Here is a 23,007-nt window from a genome sequence, read left to right as displayed (position 1 = left end):
CTTCCTACCAGTCACATTGTGATGAAGCTGCCTTTTCTGTCTCTCTGTGGTTTAAAGACTTCTCTCCGGCTAGTGTTCAGTTGGTTATTCCATGTGATTTCTCCACAATTAAGTTGTAAGTCCAGACTGGTCCTGGGATGAGGTTAGTGTAGCTTCTACTTACTCCTCTGTCATCCTGGATCCTCCCCTTCAGTGTGTAAATTTTTCTTTATTACATTTTGTATAACCTTAACTTCTTCCTTTATTTTGTGGCCACCTTCAATTATTTCACTGAACATTGTGATCCCCAGGGTTTTGAACATTGCATCTGATAGGTTGGCTATCTCCATTTTGTGTAGTTCTTTTTTGGGTTTGTTGTTGTTGTTGTTGTTGTTGTTGTTCTTTCATTTGAGCCATATTTCTTTGCCTCCTCAATTTGCCAGCTTCCCTGTGTTTGTTTCTGTGTATTGGGTAGAGCTGCTTTGACTCCTTTTCTTGGTAGTATGGCCTAATGCAGTAGGTGTCCTGTAGGGTCCAGTGGCACAGCGTCCCCCATCACTCAAGCTGGGTACTCGAGGTGCATTCTTCGTGTGGGCTGAGTCCACCTTCCTCTTGTAATTAAGCCTTGGTTGCTGTTGGCATATCCATTGGAGTGATTTACCCAGGCCAGTCAGCTGCAAGGGCTGGATGTGACCACTGAACACCAACCTCCACCCCTGTGGAGGATCAGCTGTGCTGGGGCAGGGTGGTGGTGCTCTGATGTGGTCTGTAGCTCTTCACTGGGTGTACTGACCCTGGGGTTTCCTGTGTTGTGCATGCCAAGGTCAGCCTCTACCTGTGTTTTGCTGGGGCACCCTGCCTGATCTATAAAGCAATCCGAGATGGCTGTTACCTGTGCCTAGCTTGGAGATTCCCAGGGGAAGCCAAGCTGTGAATCTAAGCTGGCTGCTGGTAGTGCTGGGCGTGGAATTCACTGAGGCCAGCTGTTTCATACTTGATAGGAAGTTGTGAAACATGAGCCAAGACTAGCTATTCATATGGAAAAGCAGCTTTGGTAGGTCCATAAATTTGGTGGGGCCGAATCTCTGGGATCTCTAAGGCAGGTCAAACAGTGTTAACCAGGTTGATGGAGTCTCAGTTACGGCACCAACTTGCCAACTCTGTGGGGAAGGGTTTAGAAAAGAGACAATGGCCTCTGTTCTCCTTGATATCAGAGTCTTTAGTTTCTCCCTATATACCACCGGTACCTTTCAAGGTGCTACCCCAGTGTGGAGCTCAGAAGGAGTGAATCTGAGTTGGTGAGTCTGTAGGTGGGTTCTTTAAGAGAAACTGCTTGGGGCTCCAGCAGTTTCTTCCACTGACTCAATCACTGCTGGTATTTGCAGCCAGAAGTTATGGGAACTTTTCTTCCTGGCACAGGAATACTGTTCTGGGGTACCTGATGTGGGGCTGGGACTCCTCACTCCTGAGATATCTCTCCCGAATTTTTATCCACTGCACATGGGTGAGAGACCAGCCCATTCCACATCTGCACCCCTTCTATCTGTCTCAATGGATGTGATTTCTTTAATTCTGTAGTTGTCAGTCTTTCATTCATCTTGATTTCTGACAGTTCTGGTTAAAGGTTGCCCTATAGTTTAGTCAAAATTTTGATTTGGTTGTTCAAAAAAGGCAAGCCTTGTCTGCCTACACCACCATCTTGACTGGATCCCCATATTAAAGAATTTTTAATGATACAAATAGTTACAGTAAGTTGCTATGCAATTAAAAATCAGGCCACAATATAGTTCATATAAACTGGATTCCCTTTTTTACCTTCCCCCGAAAGTGTTATAGATACATCTGTATAGCCACAGAAAAAAGACTAGAAGCTTATCCACCATATAAACAATAACAACAGTTATCTCCAGGTGGTAAAGCTATAAATAATTTTGGCTTACAGGGCTCTTTCTATTTTGTAAAGCAATAATACAGATTTATAAAATAGCTAAGTTAAAGGGTAAAGAGGAAACCATTGATATTTAATGATAGTTAATGAGTACCTATTACATGACATGCCAAGTACATGTCATCTTAATCCTCAATATACCTATTTAAGAACCTCTATTTTACAGATGAAGGAACTACAGTTCAGAGGAAGGTGAGCAATTCCCCCAAAGTTTGTAAGTTAGTAGATAGCTGAGCAGGAATGAGTTTCTTCTGCTCATCTGAATATAAAGCATTTCCCTCACATTAAACCACTTCAAACATTTACATGTACCAGAAGGTTGACTACTAGGTCAGTAGAAGTATGATATAAGCCCCAGATGTGAGCTACATATATCATTTAAATTTTAGGTACCCATATTTTTAAAGGTAAAGTTTATTTTAATATCTTTTATTTTATTCAGAAGGTCTAAAATATTATAATTTCAACATTTAATTGATATTTTAAAGTTAATAATGAGGTATATTACTTTTTTCCATGCAAAGCCTTCGAAAGCTGCTCTACATTTTTTACTTACAACACATTTCAAGAGCTAAACATGTGGCTAGTGGCTATTATGTTGGATAGCATACCTTTAAAGAATGTTGTCTTTTACTAAAACATATTACAAATTTTTTAGACTACAATTGATCCTATTTCTTTATTTAATTTATTTTTGGAGAGAGGGGAAGGGAGAAAGAGAGGGAAAGAAACATCAATGTGTGGTTGCTCCTTGCGTATCCCCAGCTGGGTACCTGGCCTGCAACCCAGGCATGTGCCCTGACTGGGAACTGAACCAGTGACCCTTGGTCCACAGACCGGCATTCAGTCCACTGAGCCACACCAGCGAGGGCTGATCCTATTTCTTTATTCAATATCTTTGTGAAACTTTAGATTTTCTTAGGGTGTATTTCATTAGTAACATAATGGCAAGTTTAATTGCTTATTTTAGACTGAAATGAGATTGTGGCTTTAATTTTCTAACATTTGAATAAATTAATCATATAGACAAGCAGATGACATGATGCTGTATGTATATAGAGAACACTAAAGATTCCACTAAAACCTACTAGAACTGATAAATTAATTCAGTAAAGTAGCAGGATATAAAATGAATATCCAGAAGTCAGTTGCATTTTTATGCACCAATAATGGACTATATTCTTTTACAACATATTTTATTACATGCATGGTATTACAGTATATGGTTGTACCATAAAAATTCAACCCATCTCCTAGTTTTGGACAGTTATTTATTTTGATATTTGTTTAAAAACCTTGGAACAAATAACTCTGTCACTATATTTTGAGTACTGTAATCCCATGACTATTCTTTTAAGATAAATTCCTAGAAATGGAATTGATAAGTGAAAAGGCATGACAAATTTTAAGACCTTTGAGAATGTTGAAAGTCAAAGTACAATAATTAAGTATTTTCAATAATGTATTTATTGAAATATAATGTATTAAATGTAGGTTAAACCTAGAAAAGCGGGTTTAACCATATTGTTTTCTAGGAATGTGGAAACAATTTAAAATCTCCCCTGCAAACTTTCCATCATCTGGTTCATTTTTTAGGCCTGTTGATCAGGGCATTGGGTATTGCTATCTTATGTGAATAGCGCCAGTGTCTTGTTCATATTCTCTTTCTTTTAAAAAATATTTATCTACATAGCATGGCTGTGCAAGAGCACTGGCCTTATGTGAAATTTTTGCCAACAAAATTGGCAAAAAGATGAAACAGATAAAAGATGAAATAGATAAAAGCCAGCATCAGAAGCCAGTACTTAAGAGACAGTGAGTGGCCTTCATAATTTTATTTAAAAATATTTGATTAAACAAATACCTAACATGTTCAACTTATTGCTTGATGAATACAAAATAGAAGAAAGAGGGAAAGGAAAATAATACATAACTTGTGCTTGCTTACTTGATGAACCCACAAAAAGTTAAAACATTAGAGCTTTAATTACCAGGTGGTATTTTTCTCTGAGAATGTAGTCTCAGACTTCTGGAAAGTTTCAGTTTGGTCTCAGGTTCTACATTTCTGGTCTGGGCTGGTTATATGTCAAAGGTAGTTAATAAGAGGAGAAGTGCTAAGAAACAGGAGCATAATTATTTGGACGCCAATGTGTTCACTTAGTCACAATGGTTATATGACCCACTTAAGCAGTATTTGGGGTCACTACTACTCACATTCTCTACTGGCATATTCCAGCATGGGTTGTCCAACCTGATCTTGGAATTCATATTTATGTGTGTGTGTGTGTGTGTGTGTGTGTGTGTGTAGGGTAACAGTCGTAGACTATGATCTTATTTTTTCCATGTTTATTTATTTATTTTGCATGTATATTTAGTAGCTTTCTCTTAAAATAAATACACAATTTAAAACTTAATTACTTTATGACTTTTGGTCCAAAAGTCACGTTTTAATTGTTTAACCTACTTTTGGCTTGTTGTGGGAATAAAATGTTTTTTAAATTCTCTTGGCTATGGTAGAATGCATTTTGTCAACAGAAAACAATGGGTCTATTTTCTACATATTTTCCTCAGAATTGGCCTCAGAGTTTGCGTTTGCTTAATTAATAACTCAATCTATATATTACCTGTGTTTTATGTACGTTTAAATGTACTTGTAAAAGGCATATCTAAGAATAGTGGTTATACATTTCTAGGCCAACAGTCTTTTTTTGTGAATATCACTGCAGCCCACACCTGCCTTGTTGATATAATTGTTTCAGCTGGGAACTACACAGTGTAATACTGCATGCGGCTACATTTTTAATACTTTGGGAGACTGAAAAATCTGGGTTTTACCGGATGAAGGAATGAGAGTCATTTGTGAAAGGTTTTTGTTTTTCATTGGCTGTGAAATCAAATTAATCTTGAGTAAATCAGATTAGAGAAAATGGAAACAGCAGCCTGACAGATTTGTGTTGAAGACAATTGACATGTTATTTTTTTAATCTGGATAATACAAATAGAATTTGTTATTAAAATAATAAAATATGTGTAGCTATAAGCAAAAACAAGATTAAAATGTTTGTGGACAGGATTGCCAAATTGTGACATGAGAGGAATTAGAACACCTATGTTATGCTTCAAATCAATTGTTCTTAATAAATTTTTCCTACTCTTTATATCTTGAATTCCAATTATGGGTAAATAAAATCCTTTGAGAGAACTTTATCATTAAAACTGAGACTATGGCTCTGGCTGGTATGCCTCAGTGGATTGAGTACTGGCCTGTGAACCAAAGGCTCACTGGTTCAATTACCAGTCAGGGCACATGCCTGGGTTGTGGGCCAGGTCCCCAGTTGGGGGCGCACAAGAGGCAACCACACACTGATGTTTCTCTCCCTCTCTTTCTCCTTTCCCCTCTCTCTCTAAAAAAAAAAAAAAGAAAGAAAATAAGGATGTTAATACTTTTTAAAAAAAATAACAGAGACTATGGAGAACCAGTAAATGTAAGAAATTATAATCAACATGCTCACAGGTTTATGTTTATTTGCGATATTAGTGCTTACAAAAGAACATAAAGTTGAACATTATTAATGACTAAAAAAATAAACTGAGGAAGAGTACTATCACTCTTTGAATCCATTCTTATAATTTCTTAATGATTACTGGTAGATTTGAGGTGATATTACAGGATTTTTATGTGGTAATTAAAATTTTGGAAGCCCTCATGATGGTTAACTGTTTCCTCATGCTATTCCAAAGAAGCAGACCGGTTTTATTCTCACTTTTGAACGTGGAAAACTGAGTCATAATGTCTATTTAAAGTAACTTTATTTAGTTCAACTTTATTGCAATTTAATATGTTCTTACTCTCTAAAAATGAAAAATAAAATGTGGTAACATGGAGGCAGATTTTGGCTCAATAGAAAGCAATTAGAGCAAATAATGTGTTTTTAGATTATGTTGTCTTTACTGAGTCTGTTCATTTGAGTTTGAGTGGCTTTGGTTTAGTTTAGTTAGATTTTTTTTTTTTTTTCTTGGTCCTGTAAATAGCTCTTGGTTTTGAGCACCTGTCTGTTCTCAGTGAGCTGAGGAAAGTTATTGTGGATGCTGGTCTCTGGCCATATTGGGTCTGCCTCTCTTTAATCTCTATATCCTTCATAATGCTTTTTCCTTCCAAAGCAATATTAGGATGCTACTTTTTTTTTAAATCGTCAACTGAGGACAGTTTTTTAATTGCTTTTAGAGAGAGAGAAACTGATGTGAGAGAGAAATAATGATTGGTTGCTTCTCATATGCAACATGACCAGGGATTGAACCCGCAACCTAGCTATGTGCCCAGCTGGGAACTGAGCCTACAACCTTTTGGTTACAAGAGGATGATCCAACCAACTGAGCCACACCAACCAGGGCAGGATGCTGCATTTTAAAAAGGCCATTTTTCTTTCCTTCACTTAGCTATCACATAGGATATTTTTCTAATTAAGACAATACCCAACTCAAGTGAAAGCAACTTAAAAATAAGGGGATTTCTTACTTAATTTCACACGAAGTGCAGAGGTAAAGTCCAAGTACAGTGAGATCTGGTTTTCTGCATTCTCTTGCTCTGTCTTCCTGTAGGTTAGATGACTTCCTCCTAGACAATTTTTTCCATACCGCAACACTCAGAAGCAGAAACGGATCTCTTCTTATGACTTGTCTTAAGAGCTAGGAATCCTTTTCCTCAGAAGACTTTTCACATTTCATTGGCCAGAACTGGATCGTTTGTCCATGCTTATCCTAAACACTGGCCAGAAGAACAGAAAACTTGTGAATGAACATTTGTGAATGGCTTAAGATTAATCAAGATTCACTCCCAGGGCTGCAGAAGGAGCTAACTTTCCCTGAATGGGGGGTGGGGGAAGGGCTATGGAGGAAGGTAGGTCTTGAATAAAATCAGAATTTTAGTGAACAAGAGCAGGAGTAGGGGCAAAGTCTTCTACACTTACCTTTTCTTTACACTTTTTATGATGAATAAAAAATATTTAAAGTCTTGCATATGGAGTAGTGGAGTCATTACTTTTTACTTTTAACAGACTGTTTTATCTTGATCGTATTATCTCAAAACTTCCAGTAGGAATTATACCACCTGTTAAAGTTAATGGTGGATGGATGTAGAGACAAAGGATGGTTTAGGAGTCTTGCCATCATCCCCAAAATACCCATTCTACCTCGAAAAAATACACATTCTAAGCAAAAATTGAGCTTTGTACACAAATTGCTCCTATAAAAAATTAAGTAAAAACAACATGCTTGCTATGGAAATAACAATTTACAGCTTCCAAATAAATCACTTAGCCTTCTCTTCTGAACTGATTCTCATTCCTAAAACCTCCTATAAATAATTCCGGAGCCATCACTTTTAGGACCCTGTCATATTTTCTCTGGCCTGTCACCCCTCAGAAAAATGTGGCTTTAGATGCTTGTGTAAAACCTGGTTCCACCCACAGGGCCACTTTGTTATTGATGCTTCAATTCAGTGAATTTTCACCATAGTCCTGAGAACCCACTTTATTCTGGCTGTCAATTGCCACCGTCATAGCCAGACTGGGCAGAGTCCAGGACCCCAGAGGTGAGAACTGATAGGTGGGAATTGATCCCATATGAAAACAATCTACACACCTGAACAAAACCCAAGGTGCAGATTCTGTTGATCAGAAATGAGTCTGAGCCAAGGAGCTCCCGTAAACCAGGCTGAAAAATCAAAGGTAGATTCATATTTGGACAATGGTCCTGGGATGGGGTGGTAGGTGGGTGTGAAGACAGTTTTGGGAACCAGGCTGATTAGATTTGGTATTTGGATAGGTCTGATTTGAAAAGACAACATTGAAAATTAAAGTCAAGTTATGTTTTCTAGAAGGTCAGACCCAATGCAGCCAAACAAGCAGATCATGTCAGAGCTGCCTTTAATCCACATTAACCAACTAGTGGCTCACTGCAATCATGCTTCTTAGTGGAGGAGCATTAGGTGTCCCCTGACAATGTTACACTTGAAGAGAACTTCTCTTTAGGCCAGATTCACTATGGCCATTTTCCAACCTTGAGGCAGTTGCAGATGTTGATAACTGTATCAGTTAGCTTCAGGAAATGCTAATTACCATTTGGATAGTTATCTCCCTTCACTCTGAGAAAATGTAAAACAACTTTCAGCCAGTTTGTAAATACAATGTTTCTACTATAGATTTACTTTAGTTGTTAAAATACCTGTCAACCTTATGTATTTTATTTGCCTCCTATGGGGGCCCCCTCCCCAATGTATCTTATGTCATGGAAATAGATCCTGGGGAAATGGTTTAAACATGACTACTAAGAAAACTGGTAGCTAAATTAATTCTAAGTCAGTTTTGGATTTTTGGAATACTTCAAATAGGTAAAAACAGAGAGACAATAAACCTTGGTCTGGTTGAATTCTCACAGCCCAGTTGTCCTCCTTTTCTGAATTACCTGTTTTATTTCACATCTTGGGAAATCACAATGAAATGATAACAGTGAACCTCAATATTTAGAGGCAGGGGATGGTGGGTGGGGCTTGAGTGGTAAATATCTCATACTTCTGCAGGCTGAAATTTCCTGAAGTGTTAGAAGTGCCCAATAAATCTGGAAACTGTAAAATCTTAGTGTGCTATTTTAATGGTAAAAATTACAAAATAATTTAAATTAGAAAATTTGGGTGGACAAAAATATAGAAATTGCAGAGACCTGCCAAAGGTCTTTTGTTTAAAGATACTTAAAAACTTACAAAAGTTTAAGATAATTTTAGTCTTCTTTAAATTTTTCTTTAAAATCGTAGTCATTTTTTTCCAAATTCAGAAAGGAGATAAGTGATTAGAACATTTTTCAATATCTGTATAATTTTGCTCATTTGTCATCATTATCACCAGTAAAGCAGTTAAATTAAACAAGGACTTCAGAAGGTAAAAGCTAACCCTTATTATTTTATATAGCTAAGCTACTTTGTATAGATTTTTCTGTACGATTGAAAGATAAAGGTTTGATTAGGAAAGATAAAGGTCCAGATTTGAATTTAGAAGTGCAGATATATTAAATTTTATTTTATTTTAGAGACTAAGTAAGAAATGACTGCTTAGAAGAGGCTATTATGTTAGAATTTTACTATCCAGAAGACTCAGTATATATTACAGTGGTGGGAGTTTCTCCCTTACAAACAGCATCCTAATGGAGATATATGTCTGTGCCATTAGCATTGCTGATGTGGGTATTTGCCTCAAGATTTAAGCCTGCGGCTGTGGAAACTGCTATAAATACACTAAAAATAATAATTTTGTGAGTATTTATATGTCATTTATTTTAAGATGTCTTTAATCCATGCATACTAGAAAAATGACTGACAACTTGTGTAATTATGGTAATTGGGAAAAGCTGTTTCTAAAATCAATAAGAAGAGCAAAATAGATGTGATCATTGTTCCTGGCATATTTGGTTTGAAATATTTGGTTTTAATGTTGTATTACCATTTCCTACATTTAAGTGGTTTAAATGTTGTCACTAAAATGGCACCTAATTAATACATTCATGCAATGTATCGTATAAAAATGCACTGAGTGCCACAAATTCTCCTGCTGCTGTATTTATTAATAGCAATGTACACTGCTTAATGTGTGCTTTTATTTGAAAAGCATTTTTATAAGTGTTTGCTATTGGTATTTTCTCTTTGAGAACAATCTTACACAACCATTCAATATAAGGGATCATCAAAGCAATTAAATTAGAAGTACTTCTTCACTTACCAAAGGATTTAAACTGTTTTAGAAAATTATGGGTAGGATTGCATGTAGATTGTTAAGGTCGGGTTTGATAGAAGCAATGCTGAGACAGAGGTTGTAACTAGTGATTTGTTGGGCAGTGCTCTCTGGAGAAGGGTGGTTGGGGAAACCAGGTGGAGCAGGGGAAAACGTCTGTGCCAGGAGGAGACCTCAGTGGGTATGAGCTACAGTTTTTCCCACAGTGAAACTCTGCAGCACAAATGGTATCACATAGTTGGACCCAGCCTAAGACAAGTGGGGTGGCCTTTTGTACCCCTACATCATCTAATCAGTCATTGGTTGTGGATAGCCCTTGAAAGTGTGTAGAAGAGTTGCCTCCTGTGTGAGGTAGTTCTCAGTTGGCTCAGAGAAATTCTCCACAGAATGAAGGCTCATCTGTGAATTATTAGCATCTTGGTAATGGAAATTCTAGCTGATAAAGGTGATGTGTCATGGTTTCAACAGCATCTATTACATAGATGAATGACAATTTAAAAGTACAAAAATAGTATTGAACTTAGATCCTGTCACTTCCTCCTCCCCAGTACCCATTCCCACACTCATCCACCTACATTTATAATCAAATAAAGGTGGAAAATCAAACCATGTTAAAGATCTTTTGCTTATTGAAACAGTTTAAAAACATTAATGAGAACATGGACTGCAGGTCTATTCATTGTTGTAGCTGTGGTGTCATAACAGAATTTATGTGGCTAGCTGCTATTAAAATGCACTTGTCTATGTAGATCTTTTGTTCTGAGGTGGGTCTCTTGTAGACAGCAAATATGTGGGTCATGTTTTCATATTCATTTGGCTACCTTATGTCTTTTGATTGGAGCATTTAAATCATGTACATTTAAGGTTATTACTGATAGGTACTTATTCATTGTGATTTTTTCCCTTCGTACCCTTGTTCCTCTTTCTCTCTCTTTTTCTTCATCTTAAAACACTTCCTTTAGCATCTCTTGCAATGATGAGTTGGTGAAGATATATTCTTTTAACCTTTTTTTGTCTGGGAAACTCCTTATTTCACCTTCCATTTTGAATGAGAGCCTTGCTGGGTAGAATATTCTTGGTTGTAGGCCTTTGCTTTTCATTGGGTGGAAGACTTTTTGCTATTCCTTTCTGGCTTATAGTGTTTCCATTGCGTAATCAGCTGATAGCCTTATTGGAGCTCCCTTGTATGTTATTAGTTGTTTTTCTCTTGCTGCCTTTAGGATTCTCTCTTTGTCTTTAAATTTTGCCATTTTAATGATGATGTGTCTTGGAATGGGCCCTTTGGGTTCATGTTCATTGGAACCCTCTGTGCTTCCTGGACTTGCATGACTTTTGCTCTCATCAAGTTAAGGAAGTTTTCTGTCATTACATTTTTTCAAACAGGTTTTCTATCCCTTGCTCCTCTTCTCACTTTAGTATCCTTATGATATGGATATTATTACGTTTCACGTTGTCCTGCAGCTCTCTTCAACCCTCTTCATTCTTTTTCAGTATTTTTTCATTTTGTTGCACTGTCTGGGAATTTTTTTCTATGCTGTCCTCCCGTTTGCTGATCCAATCCTCTGCTTCATCTAGCCTGCTTTTGATTTCTTCTACTGTGTTTTTCAATTCAGAAAATGTATTACTCATTTCCTCCTGGCTCTTATTGACAATGTTATTTCACAGCTCTAGAACAAATATTTCAAAAACTTATATGGAACCAAAACCACCTCAAATAGCCTCAGCAATCTTGAGAAAAAAGAACAAAGTAGGAAGAATCACAATACTGGATATCAAACTGTATTACAAGGCCACTGTAATCAAAACAGTCTGATACTGGCATAAGCACAGATATATAGATCAATGGAACAGAATAGAGAACCCAGAAATAAATCAAGGTCTCTATGGTCAATTAATAGTTGATAAAGGGGAAATACAATGGAGTAAAAATAGCTTCTTCAACAAATGGGAGAACTGGACAGGGACATAAAAAAAAAAAAAGAAAAGAAAAGAAACTAGGCCACCAACTTACACCATACACCAGAATAAATTCAAGATAGATAAAAGACTTAAATGTAAGCTGTGACACCATAGAAGTCCTAGAGGAAAACATAGGCAGTAAAATCTCAGATATCCCATGCAGCAATATGTTTGCCAATATAACTCCTAGGGCTAGAGAAATGAAGGAAAGAATAAACAAATGGGACTACATCAAACTATAGAGTTTCTGCTCAGCTAAAAAAAAATCAGCAAAATGAAAAGGGAACCAACCATATGGTAAAAGATATTTGCCTATGATATCTCAGACAAGGGTTTGATCTCCAAAATATGTAAAGAACTTACATGACTCGACACCAGGAAGACAGACAAGCCAATTAAAAAATGGGCAAAGGGCCTGAATAGACATTTCTTTAATGACATATGAGAAGATGCTTAACATCACTAGCCATCAGAGAGATTCAAATTAAAATCACAATGAGATACCACCTCACACGCATCAGAATAGCCTTCATCAACAGATCCACAAATAACATGTGCTGGTGAGGATGTAGAGAAACGGGAACCCTAGTGCACGGTTGGTGGGAATGCAGATTGGTGGAGCCACTGTGGAAAATAGTATAGAATTTCCTTAAAAAACTAAAAATGGAACTGTCTTTTGAACCAGCAATTCCATTGCTAGGATTATACCTAAAGAATCTTGAAACGCCAATTCAAAAGAACCTATGTATCCCTATGTTCATAGCAGTGTTATTTATAATGGCCAAGTGCTGGGAACAGCCTAAGTGCCCATCAATGGATGACTGGATCAAAAAACTGAGGTACAACACCCGCTAAAGCAACTAAAATCAAAGGAAATCTGACAATACCTACCATTAATGAGGAGGTGGAGCAACAGAAGTCTCAAATGTAACTGCAGGGAATGTAAAATGGTACAATTAGTTTACAAAACAATTTATTAGTTTCTTAAAATGTTAAATATATATAATTACCCCTCCTAGGAACTGAACCAAAACAAAAACAAAAGCAAAACAAAAACCAAACATATGTACAAAAGTTGCCATGTTCATGAATACTCTAAATGGGAAAAACCATATGTCCATCAATAGGGAAATGGTCAATCTATGGAAAACAACTCAATAATACAAAGAAACAAACTACTCACTCATGCAAAACATGGGTGAATCTCAAAGACATTATGTTCATTGTGTGGAAGTCACAAGTCACAATGATGTCTGACTTTATTAATATAAATTTCAAGATGTGACAAATCTAATCCATGGAGATAGGAATCAAAACAGTGTTTGCTTCAGAGGTGGAAGGGGACTTTGTAAGGTAGTGACAATATTTCTATCTTGTTTGGGGTGATAATTACACAGCTTTGTATAACTGTCAAAATTCATATAACTTAGGATCTGAATTTTATTGTATGGAAATTTAACTCAATTAAAAATAATTATTTGTGTTGTTATAATTCACAGAAATGTTCACTATAATTATAATGCAAATACTCAACAGGTTTTGGCTGAATTCAGTTTACTCACACTACCTCGTGTGGTAGGTGAAGAGCTTTTTACTCTCACTGTGCAGATGAAGAAACCAGATGCTGCTGGTCTGAGAAACCAGATTGTCTGGCAGGTCTCTGACTTTTCTCTGAAGGTGCAGCTTGGAATCATGAGCTGTAGAAGCTGAGAGAGCCCTCAGAGCTCATCTTCTCCATCCTCCCATTTTTCAGTTGCAGTAACTGAGGCCCAGAGAGCCTAGGTGACCTGGAAAGTGGTGTGTAAGTTTAGGAAAAGGAATAATGAAGAAAAGAGCTCAGCAATCTCAGTTTTCCCTGAGTCTAGCCCTGTCTGAGGTCTTTGAAGTGTTTTGCTCTTCCTTCCAAGTTCCCACAGTGGACTCTAAATCCCTAAGATAAGGAAGGAGGAGTGTGCCTTACTCACCTGAATATTCCCTTTCATCACCCTACTCAGCACATGTTTACAAAATGTAAATGTTTACTAAATGCTTGCAAAGGGGATTACAATGTAAAGAGTTAAAATATATTTTAAAATAAGAAATATGAGTCAAATTAAAAACAAAATTATTATGGGGCTAGGGAAGAGATGATTATAAATTCCTTGTTATGATATCCTATATACTTGCTATAGAAAGATCACAGATTTGCCTCTATGCTTTCAAGAAACTAATGTAAAAAGGGAAATAAAATCAACTCCAAAACAAAACAAAACAAAACAAAACAAAACTGTGGTACATTTACACAATGCAATACTATGCAGCAGAAAGAAAGAAGGATAGAACAGCATGAATGGAACTGGAGAGTATTATGCTTAGTGGAACAAGCCAGATGGCGGAAGACAAATACTATATGACCTCACTTAATACAGGAACCTAATGAACAAAACAAACAAATGAGCAAAATAGAGCCAGAGACATGGAAACAAGGAACAGACTGACAGTGACCAGAGGGGAGCGGGGAAGGGGAGGTAAGGGGGGAATGAAGGGGAAGGGTCTAGTCAAGGAACTAGCATAAATGACCCATGGACATGGATAAGGGTGGGGATTGACTGTGGAGGGGGCATGGGAGAGCTGTGGGGGAAAAGTGGAACAACTGTAATAGAACAATAATAAAAAAAAAAAAGAAAGAAAAAAACTTGGAAAAAATGCATTTGCCATAATGAAAATGAGTTCCTTGAGAGAGGACCAGAGATATTGTCCTTAAAAACTTGAGGGTGTTTTAAATGCCAACTATACTCAGGCAAGCCTTTTTCCAGACTTAATACCCCTATTTGAAATGCTTTATTTGCAGAAGTCTTTGTCCATACATACCTAACTGATTCAGACAGAACAAAACACTCAAGGTGTTCAATGAATGAACTCATCTCAAATTGTTTCTCTGCTGCAACAGATTATGTCATACTGAAGAACTATCAAGTATCCTTCTTCCTGGTAGAATAGCTCTCACCCTCTTTTTCTTCCCATTACAGAGCTGTTAGAGATTGTCTTCTTCAAAAAAGAATTTTTTTCTTTCTTGCTATTTACCAGAATAATGAAATGCTTTGCAGACTAGATGAACTTGTGTGAAAAGAGTGGAATTCCCATTAGTATCATTGATTTAAAGAGGTTTTTATTGTTTTAAGTTGTCAAATATTTTTCAAGGGCATAGAAGACATCTGAAAATTTTTTGAGTTATACAGTTAACTTTAAAGTAGAAGATCATTGATATAGTAGAAATAAACAATAGCAAGTCTTCATCTTGGATCAAGGAATTATTTGTTGCTAATAATATTCCTTTTGATTGCATCTGTATTTGATTATTCCAAGTTATTTAACAGGAATAATAATATTCAAATAAGCTCAGAATAATAAAGACACATTAATTCAGTGTAGAGTTCAAATTGATATTGCAACCTTTTCACTTTGCATAGGGGTTTGAGCTGCATAGGTCCATTTATATGAGGATATTTTCAATAAATATGGCCAGTTCTTCCAATCCGTAGTTTTATATCTGTAGATTCAACAAACTGCAACAGTATTTTCACATTCCCAACTGCAGTTTCCCAATGACAGGTTTCCAGCAGTCAAATCAAAAATAGTGTATTGACTCCCCAGTCGGTTGAATCTGCCAATGGGAAAAACTGACTGCAGAGTTAAAAACTGTACCTGGATTTTTGACTGACACCAGGTGGGTGGATTCTCTGTGTTGTTCAAGGGTCAAGTGTACTTTATAAAGGAACACAAACCAGGTCAGTGGCTAAGAGTGTTCTAAAATGAAAAAGACAATTTGGAGCATGGTGTGCCTGTTATTGGTAAGGTGACTTGAAGTGATCCTTTTTACAAATTATTTCTTTAGTGACTGAAATTTAATTTCATTGGTTATTTTTTCACTACCAATATCTACTCTTACCCCCAAAAAGAGTGATGCTAAAAAAGTAAAGTAAAAGATAATTTTAGGCTTGCTTTTAAAGTCAAACTTTACATGAAGTACATTTCTCAGGTCTTTGTTTTCTTTGTGTAATTTGTTCATTTAACTGTCTATATTTGTATTTTCCTCTGTCTAGAAATAGAGACTTGTTGACTAAGCAAAATTCCTTTTTAATCTGCATTTAAAAAATTTATTTCCCAGTGTTTTAAAATTTTTATTTATTGGTCATTATTTTAAAAATATAGGTAAGAGAGAATAAATATTTTAACAATACTATGTCTCATTGTCAAACTTCTTCAAATTATACCTGGAGCTCCTGGCAAGACTAAATAAAGAATTGAAAGAACCAATTGTAATAGAAAATAGAACCTTTTCAATAGCAGACATTTAATTTGGCTAATGTATTAAAAAAACATTTTATGTAATCTTATCACTTGTTAAAAGCTTGAGCAATTTGAGATTCCTCAAACTTCATGATTGCTTAACAGTATATTGTGACATTTTTGTTGCTTCTAGAAACTTCCAATTAAGTGCAGAAGATCACTGGATTTACCAGGGTGTTTTGGATCAGTATCCTGGAGATCTCTGTGGCAGAAGGACTCTGTATCTGGACATGTTACAAAGATATTTTCCTCACAAATCTAGGTGTGCTTTGGTGAGTACTAGCAAGTTAAATTGTTTTCATGGTCCATAATTATTAAGTAAAAAAATATTTTAAATGGTGCTCTTAAACTTAATTTATCCTACATTCTAGAAGATAGTAGGGTTATAGGTTGAAAGTCTGTCAGACATTTTCCAAGTCTGCATGGTCCAAAAGAAGGTGGGTGACCCCTCTGGCAACAGTTACACTTCTGTGCTTACTTGCCCCAGGGGTTTTTACTGTGGTTACTCTGCTAGTAATTGACCTCTAGGTGTCTATACGTTCACCTGTCCACCACCAAGAGGGTTTTTTCATCTCTGGGTCTTACCTGGAAGTGGAACGCCTGTTCCTTCATCTTCAGAGCTTCTGCATCTCAGTCCTTCTGGTCATGGGGAATCCAAAAATTGTGTTGGGTGCTGGTTCTTACCTATACCATCTCCACCAACACAACTCTGCTTGATCCCTCAAAATGGGTCTGGAACACAAATGTTTCAAATTCAAAGTCACAACTAAAATTTCCTTTAAAAGGGCCTGGAAAATTATTGTTTCATCTTTAGTTGACAAAACAAGAAAACAAAAGTTACCATGACACCAATTAATTTTGTAATAACTCACCTTAAAATATATATGTAAACAAACATGCATAGACTCTTAACTTTTAAATGGGTCATTCTATAAAATATTATCACATAATCTGCATTTTCGTACTTGTTTTAAGTTAATCAAATGACAACAATATTAATGTGTGTAGAATTTACCTTATGTCAGTCATGTATAAACTCCTGTAACATACATAACAGTAGATGAGGGAAGTACCGTTGTTATACTTATTTTACAGATGAAAAAAATTGAAGCAAAGACCACATAGCTAGTATAACCATCATCTATCCTCCCCCCTACCTTGCCACTCAATAATTATTTGTTTAATTCTGACCTATAAAGGAAGATACCTGTTATATGAAAATCATGTTATATAATAAATAATTCTCTCTAGAACTTTTTAAAAGTCTTGTTTATTAAATTGAATCTTTCTTTTTATTCCCTGTTGAATCTAGTTTCTTCTGTGACCAGCTGTCATTTTTATCTTTGTAGACTTTTATATTTGCCTACTATTTACATAATAAGATTTTTACATTTACTTCTTACATTGGGTTGATTAGTATGCATTTCTACATTTCTTAATGTTTGAGAGGTTTTAAGCATATTTTTGGCTTTGGGGAACAAAGCTAAAAAGTATACAGAACAGATTTTAGCAGCTGATGTTTGGTTTAAGTGAAGCCATAGCCTGTTTCATCATGTACCTAATTAACCATACTAAATTTTATTTTAGGTAGGCCCAACCTTATTCTGCACGCTACCTTCTTTTTTTTACACACCATTTAGAGGTTAAATAATGTATCAAATTCAGAGATATGGTCTATAGTAGCAAAATAAAAAATTATTTAGGTCAGCGACTCTCAATTTCAGAAGACACACCTTTCTATAATAAGCATTTCAGAATCACCTGCAGAGATTTTTATCTTCATTCCTGTTTCTTCCCTCAAGACTGAGATCTCTTCTGGTTGGGATTCATGGCCAACAGGAACTTCTGATACTGATATCAGCATGCCCTGTCCCTCGTCCCTCAGGGGTGTGGGATGGGACAGGCTAATATCATTGCTATATTACTTCAAGTTTGGATATCTTAACATAAAAATGTTTCAATAATCAAGGGCAAACTGAACTTTCAGGATTATTGTAACAATTTTTTATGTTTATTAGCACATGTCAAACTGAAGTTGTTAAAATACCAAAATTAATTTAAAGGTGGATTTTTTCTGAAATTATACTGTATTCCCTCTCAATATCACAGTTCACTTATCGTGGCCTCACTGTATTGTGGGATTTTTTAAAATGTTATATTTAATTATTTATTGCGAATTTTTCGCTATATCGCAGGACTTTGTGGTACTGTATATGTATGTTGTTAAAGTTACGTAGGTTTAAGAGTGTAGAATAAATGTAAGGTTCCTACTTTGTGGGGGGTGGTGGCTAGAACATAATACCCATGGTAAGTGAGGGAATACTGTATACATAGGGGAAATAATGCTTTCTGCGTATAGATTCATTGCCATGTAGAAGTGGAAGTATTTTTAGGGCCGCCTGGTCTGACTTCATCCTACATGAGAAACTATGGACTTATAAATGTTCTCAGTCACCCGTTAGCTACAAGCTCAGAACTCTGGGACTGGAACCTGGTCCTAATTGCTGTATTAACTATTAAGATGTTTGCCCCCTGTTTTTAAGAATTAGTTGTTATAATATATTTTATTCATTTTTGTAACAATTACATAAGGCACAGGCTCACTTTTGTTATAAGTGTAATAATAACCATCTGTTATTTTTTCAGGTTGAACATGAGAAATGTTGTGACCAATATCGCTTTGTTAAGGAGCAGCGAAGGATCCTGATATCAAATTGGAATAAGAATAGGAGAGATTTTTTACAGAAGGCTGTGCTGACGCTTGCGGAAGCCTGTGCAACTTATGAAATGGAGAACACATTGGCTAAGGACAGAAAAAAGCAACAGGAATTGTGTGCTGATCTGAAAGCCAAGGTGAGATGCTTTGCAGAAGGTATTTCAGTATTTGTCTGGGTATTCATTTAACAATCCACTTTTCTCTTTTGTTCAAACCCAGCTTAAGTTCAATTTCTCTAAAAAGCCTAATTTTTAGTTCAAACAATATGAAATTGTACTTTTAGGTTAAAATAGTTAACAATCAGCAATTTCATATGGTTCAATCTGAGTTACTATAATAGGAGGTTAATATTGATGTCTTGATTGGGAGATAGTCAACACCAAAGCATAAATGCTGTACACCAGAGTGAGGTGCTAGATAAAAATGCAGAGTGTAATTGTAAAGTAAATGTCTGATGCTGGTTCAAAGACTCATGAACTGCTCATTCATATTAAAGATGTGATTAAAAAGGTCAAGTTATGAAGAGGAAAGAGGATCTGTGAAGAGATGTGCTGAGAGAGCTTGATGGGCTGTGTGTGAGTCCTCAACCAAGTGAAAGGGTGAGGAGATGGAGTTTTCTTCCTCCTCAGCCCCAGTGAGGGGCATGCAGGACCACTTGGAGAGTTTAGTGGGTAACCCCTGTAGTTGGAGGCTTGAGGACTGGTGTCTGACACTCACAGGGAAATATAGAGGAGCTGCCTCAGTGGCAGAACTATAAACAAGAGTGGCTGCTGTGTTAGGAAAACAAGACAGGCTGCTGTGTTGGGAATAACTGTATTCTCCAGACTGGTCATGGGCACATGAGTGCTGGAGGCCCCATGTGGATGGGGCCTCCCTGGGAGTGCTGGCAGGGCTGTTAAAAAGTAATTGTGTTAAAGTATAGCATGCAGACAGTAAAGTGTACAAATCTCGATTTATTGATAAATGACATAGTGGGAGAATGGTGGTACAAGAAATTTTATTTTCTTGATGAAAAGAAAAAAAACCTGGTAGATGTTACACAATAGCAATTAATAACACATACAAGCAAATGTCTCTATTTTAAAACACTACAGAAAAAATGCCTGCTCGTCTTTTTCCATTGCATAAACTTGAGTCCTAAAAGAAACAGAAGCTGCATCAAGTCTGATCTACCATGAGCTACAGAGCCAATGTGTGTTTTTTCTCCATCTGCGGCTGCTAAAAAGCACACAGGGGTCAGGGCCACGACATGTCCTTATATATTACACATCTCTTAATATTCATTTTTCACATATTATCATTAGCCCTTGAGCTGTGCTGTAGGTGATACTTTCTTTTTATTGTACTGCATTGAGGTAAGCATAAATGCCCCAAAGTGCAGGGAACACAAGTGCACTATTGAATGTTTTACAAATATATATTACCCCATGGAAACACCACCGAGATCAAAATGTAGAACATTTCCTGCAGGTCAGAAGGATCTCTCATGCCTCTTTTTAGTATATACTACCCCCTACTCATAACCACTATTCTGAATTCATCATCATAAATTAGTTCTGCTTACTCATGAATTTCATAAATCATCATACAGTGTACATCTTTTTTGTCCTTCATTTTCTCATCATATCTATAAGTTTCAACTTTGTTGCATGTTGTAATTATTACTTTTTGTTGCTTGGTAGTATTTCATTGTATACATATACCACAGTTTATATGTTCTCTTGTTAATGAAAATTTGTGTCATTTCCTGTTTTTTGCTATAATGGTAACAGTGTTATATACACTCTCGAACACATCTTATGGTGGACATATGCACTCATTTCTTTCTTCTTTTAATATTAATTTTATTTCTTTTTATTCTTCAAATACAGTTTATATTTAATATTATTTTATATTAGTTTTAGTTGTACAGCATAGTGGTTAGGTAATTATATAATTTGCAAAGTTTTCCTCATGATAGTTCCAATATCCTACTGGCACCATACATAGTTATTATAATATTATTGACTGTATTCCCTGTGCTGTATTTTACATCCTTTTGACTATTTTGTAACTATCAATATGCACTTCTTAATCCTTTCACCTCTTTTACCTAGTACCCCACACTCCCCTTGGCAAGTATTATTTGTTCTCTGTGTCTATGGGTCTGTTTCAGTTTTGTTTGTTCATTTATTTTGTTCTTTAGATTTCACATATAAGTGAAATCATATGGCATTTGTCTTTCTCTGACTGACTTATTTAACTTAACATACTACTTACCAGGTCCATCCATGCTGTCCCCAAAGCTAAGATTTCCTTCTTTTTTATCGCTGCGTAGTATTCCATTGTGTAAACGTACCGCAGCTTTTTAATCCACTCATATATTGATGGGTACTAGGGTGCTTCCATAGCTTGGCTATTGTAAATAATGCTGCAATGAACATAGGGGCACATATATTATTTCAAATTAGTGTTTTTGGTGTCTTTAAATATATACCTAGAAGTGATATCTCAGGGTCATAAGACATTTTTATTTTTAATTTTTTGAGAACCCTCTATAATTTTTCATTCCCATAGTGGCTGCATTAATCTGCATTTTCATCAGCAATGCACAAGGCTTCTCTTTTGTTCACATCCTTGTCAACATATGTTGTTTGTTGACTTATTGATGATGGCCATTCTGACATGTGTGAGGTGATATCTCATTGTGGTTTTAGTTTGCATTTCTCTGATAGTGATGTTGAGCATCTTCTCATATGTCTATTGGCCATCATATGCACTCTCTGGAGAAGTTTGTATTCATTGTCTCTGCCAATTTAAAAACTGGGTGTTTTGTTCTTTTGTTTTTTGTTTTCTTTTGGTGTTTGGTTGTACAAATTTTTAAAATAAATTTTGGATATTAACCCCCTTATCAGATGTATCATTGGTGAATATGTTTTCCATTCAGTGGGTTTTTTTATTTTATTTTGTTGATGGTTTCCTTTGTTGTGCAAAAACTTTAGTTCGATGTAGTCTATTTTTTTTTTAACTTTGTTTGTTTCCCTTGCTTGAGAAGATATATCAGGAAATATATTGCTAAGAAAAATGTCATATTTTACTACCTATGTTTTCTTCTAGGATTTTTATGATATTGATTCTAACATTTAAGCCTTTAATCTGTTCTGAGTTTATTCTTGTATATAGTATCAGAAAGTGGTCTAGTTTCATTTCTTTTGCATGTATCTGTCCAATTTCCCCAACGCTATTTATTGAATAGACTGTCTTTAACCCATTGTGTATTCTTGGCTTCTTTGTCAAATACTAACTGACCATATGGATGCGGGTTTATTTCTGGGCTCTCTATTCTGTTCCGTTTATATATATGTCTGTTTTCATTCCAGTACCATACTGTTTTGATTACTATGACCTTGTAGTATAGTTTGATATCAGGTATTGTGATACTTCCAACTTATTTCTTCTTTTTCAAGATTGCTGAGGTTAATCCAGGTCTTTTGTGGTTCTATATAAATATTTGGATTATTTGTTCTAGTTCATAAAATACACCATTGGTATTTTGATAGGAATTGTGTTGAGTCCGTAGATTGCTTTGGGTAGTACAGTATTCCCTCACTTATCACAGGTATTACATTCTAGACCCCCCATGAAGTAGGAACCTTACTTTTATTTAACACTCTTAAACCTAAGTAAATTTAACAACATACGTATATAGTACCATAAAGTCCTGCGATATAGCGAAAAATCCGCAATAAATAATTAAATATAATATTTTTAAAAATCCCGTGATACAGTGAGGCCATGATAAGTGAACCACATGCATATTTTTTTATTGTTTTTCTATTACAGTTGTCCCATTTTTCCCCCATTGCTTCCCTCTACCCGCCCCCATATTCAATCCCCACCCTGTTGTCCATGTGCATGGATCATTCATAGACAATTCAAGAGAACCTATGTGTGGGGGACCACTCCTTGTGGTTTCAGGAATTGTAGTGCAAGCTGTGAGCCACGTCCCTCCAGGGAGGCCTTTAAGTCTCAACAGAAAACTGGAAGGCTGAGGCAGACAGGACCGAAGGCCACTCAGAGGGTTCCCATGGGAATTGGGTTTAAAGAATACATATTATGCTTTAGAGCTTGCTCTGCTTTTCTTATCTCTCAGTTAACTATAAACAATCTGTAGCAAAGAATGTATGAAACTTACACCTAATGCCAGTGTGGCATCAAGATGTTTAATAGACCCTAACACAGACTGGTCACTGTGCCCTCTATATTGATATCTATAATCAGTAACTGTCAACTGTAATCCAGGCACCTAAAGGCTAATT

At 36.1% G+C, this 23,007-nt stretch overlaps 1 protein-coding gene across 3 annotated transcripts in view; it reads left to right on the top strand.

Annotated features, from left to right (window-relative positions):
- The window catches only part of CCDC148 (coiled-coil domain containing 148), a 170,867-nt gene that overhangs the window by 14,537 nt on the left and 133,323 nt on the right, over positions 1-23,007 (top strand). For all 3 annotated transcript variants that reach the window (XM_090267587.1, XM_090267592.1, XM_090267584.1), the window contains 2 exons: positions 16,127-16,265; positions 18,640-18,846. In XM_090267587.1, the coding sequence (XP_090123713.1) occupies positions 16,127-16,265; positions 18,640-18,846 (346 nt within the window). The remainder of the gene's footprint in view (positions 1-16,126; positions 16,266-18,639; positions 18,847-23,007) is intronic.

The sequence above is a fragment of the Furipterus horrens genome, unplaced genomic scaffold, assembly GCF_987537825.1.
Source record: "Furipterus horrens unplaced genomic scaffold, mFurHor1.1.pri manual_scaffold_1, whole genome shotgun sequence".
Lineage (NCBI taxonomy): Eukaryota > Metazoa > Chordata > Mammalia > Chiroptera > Furipteridae > Furipterus > Furipterus horrens.
The sequence above is the reverse complement of the archived record's forward strand: the minus strand, read 5'-3'. Positions and strand labels throughout refer to the sequence as shown.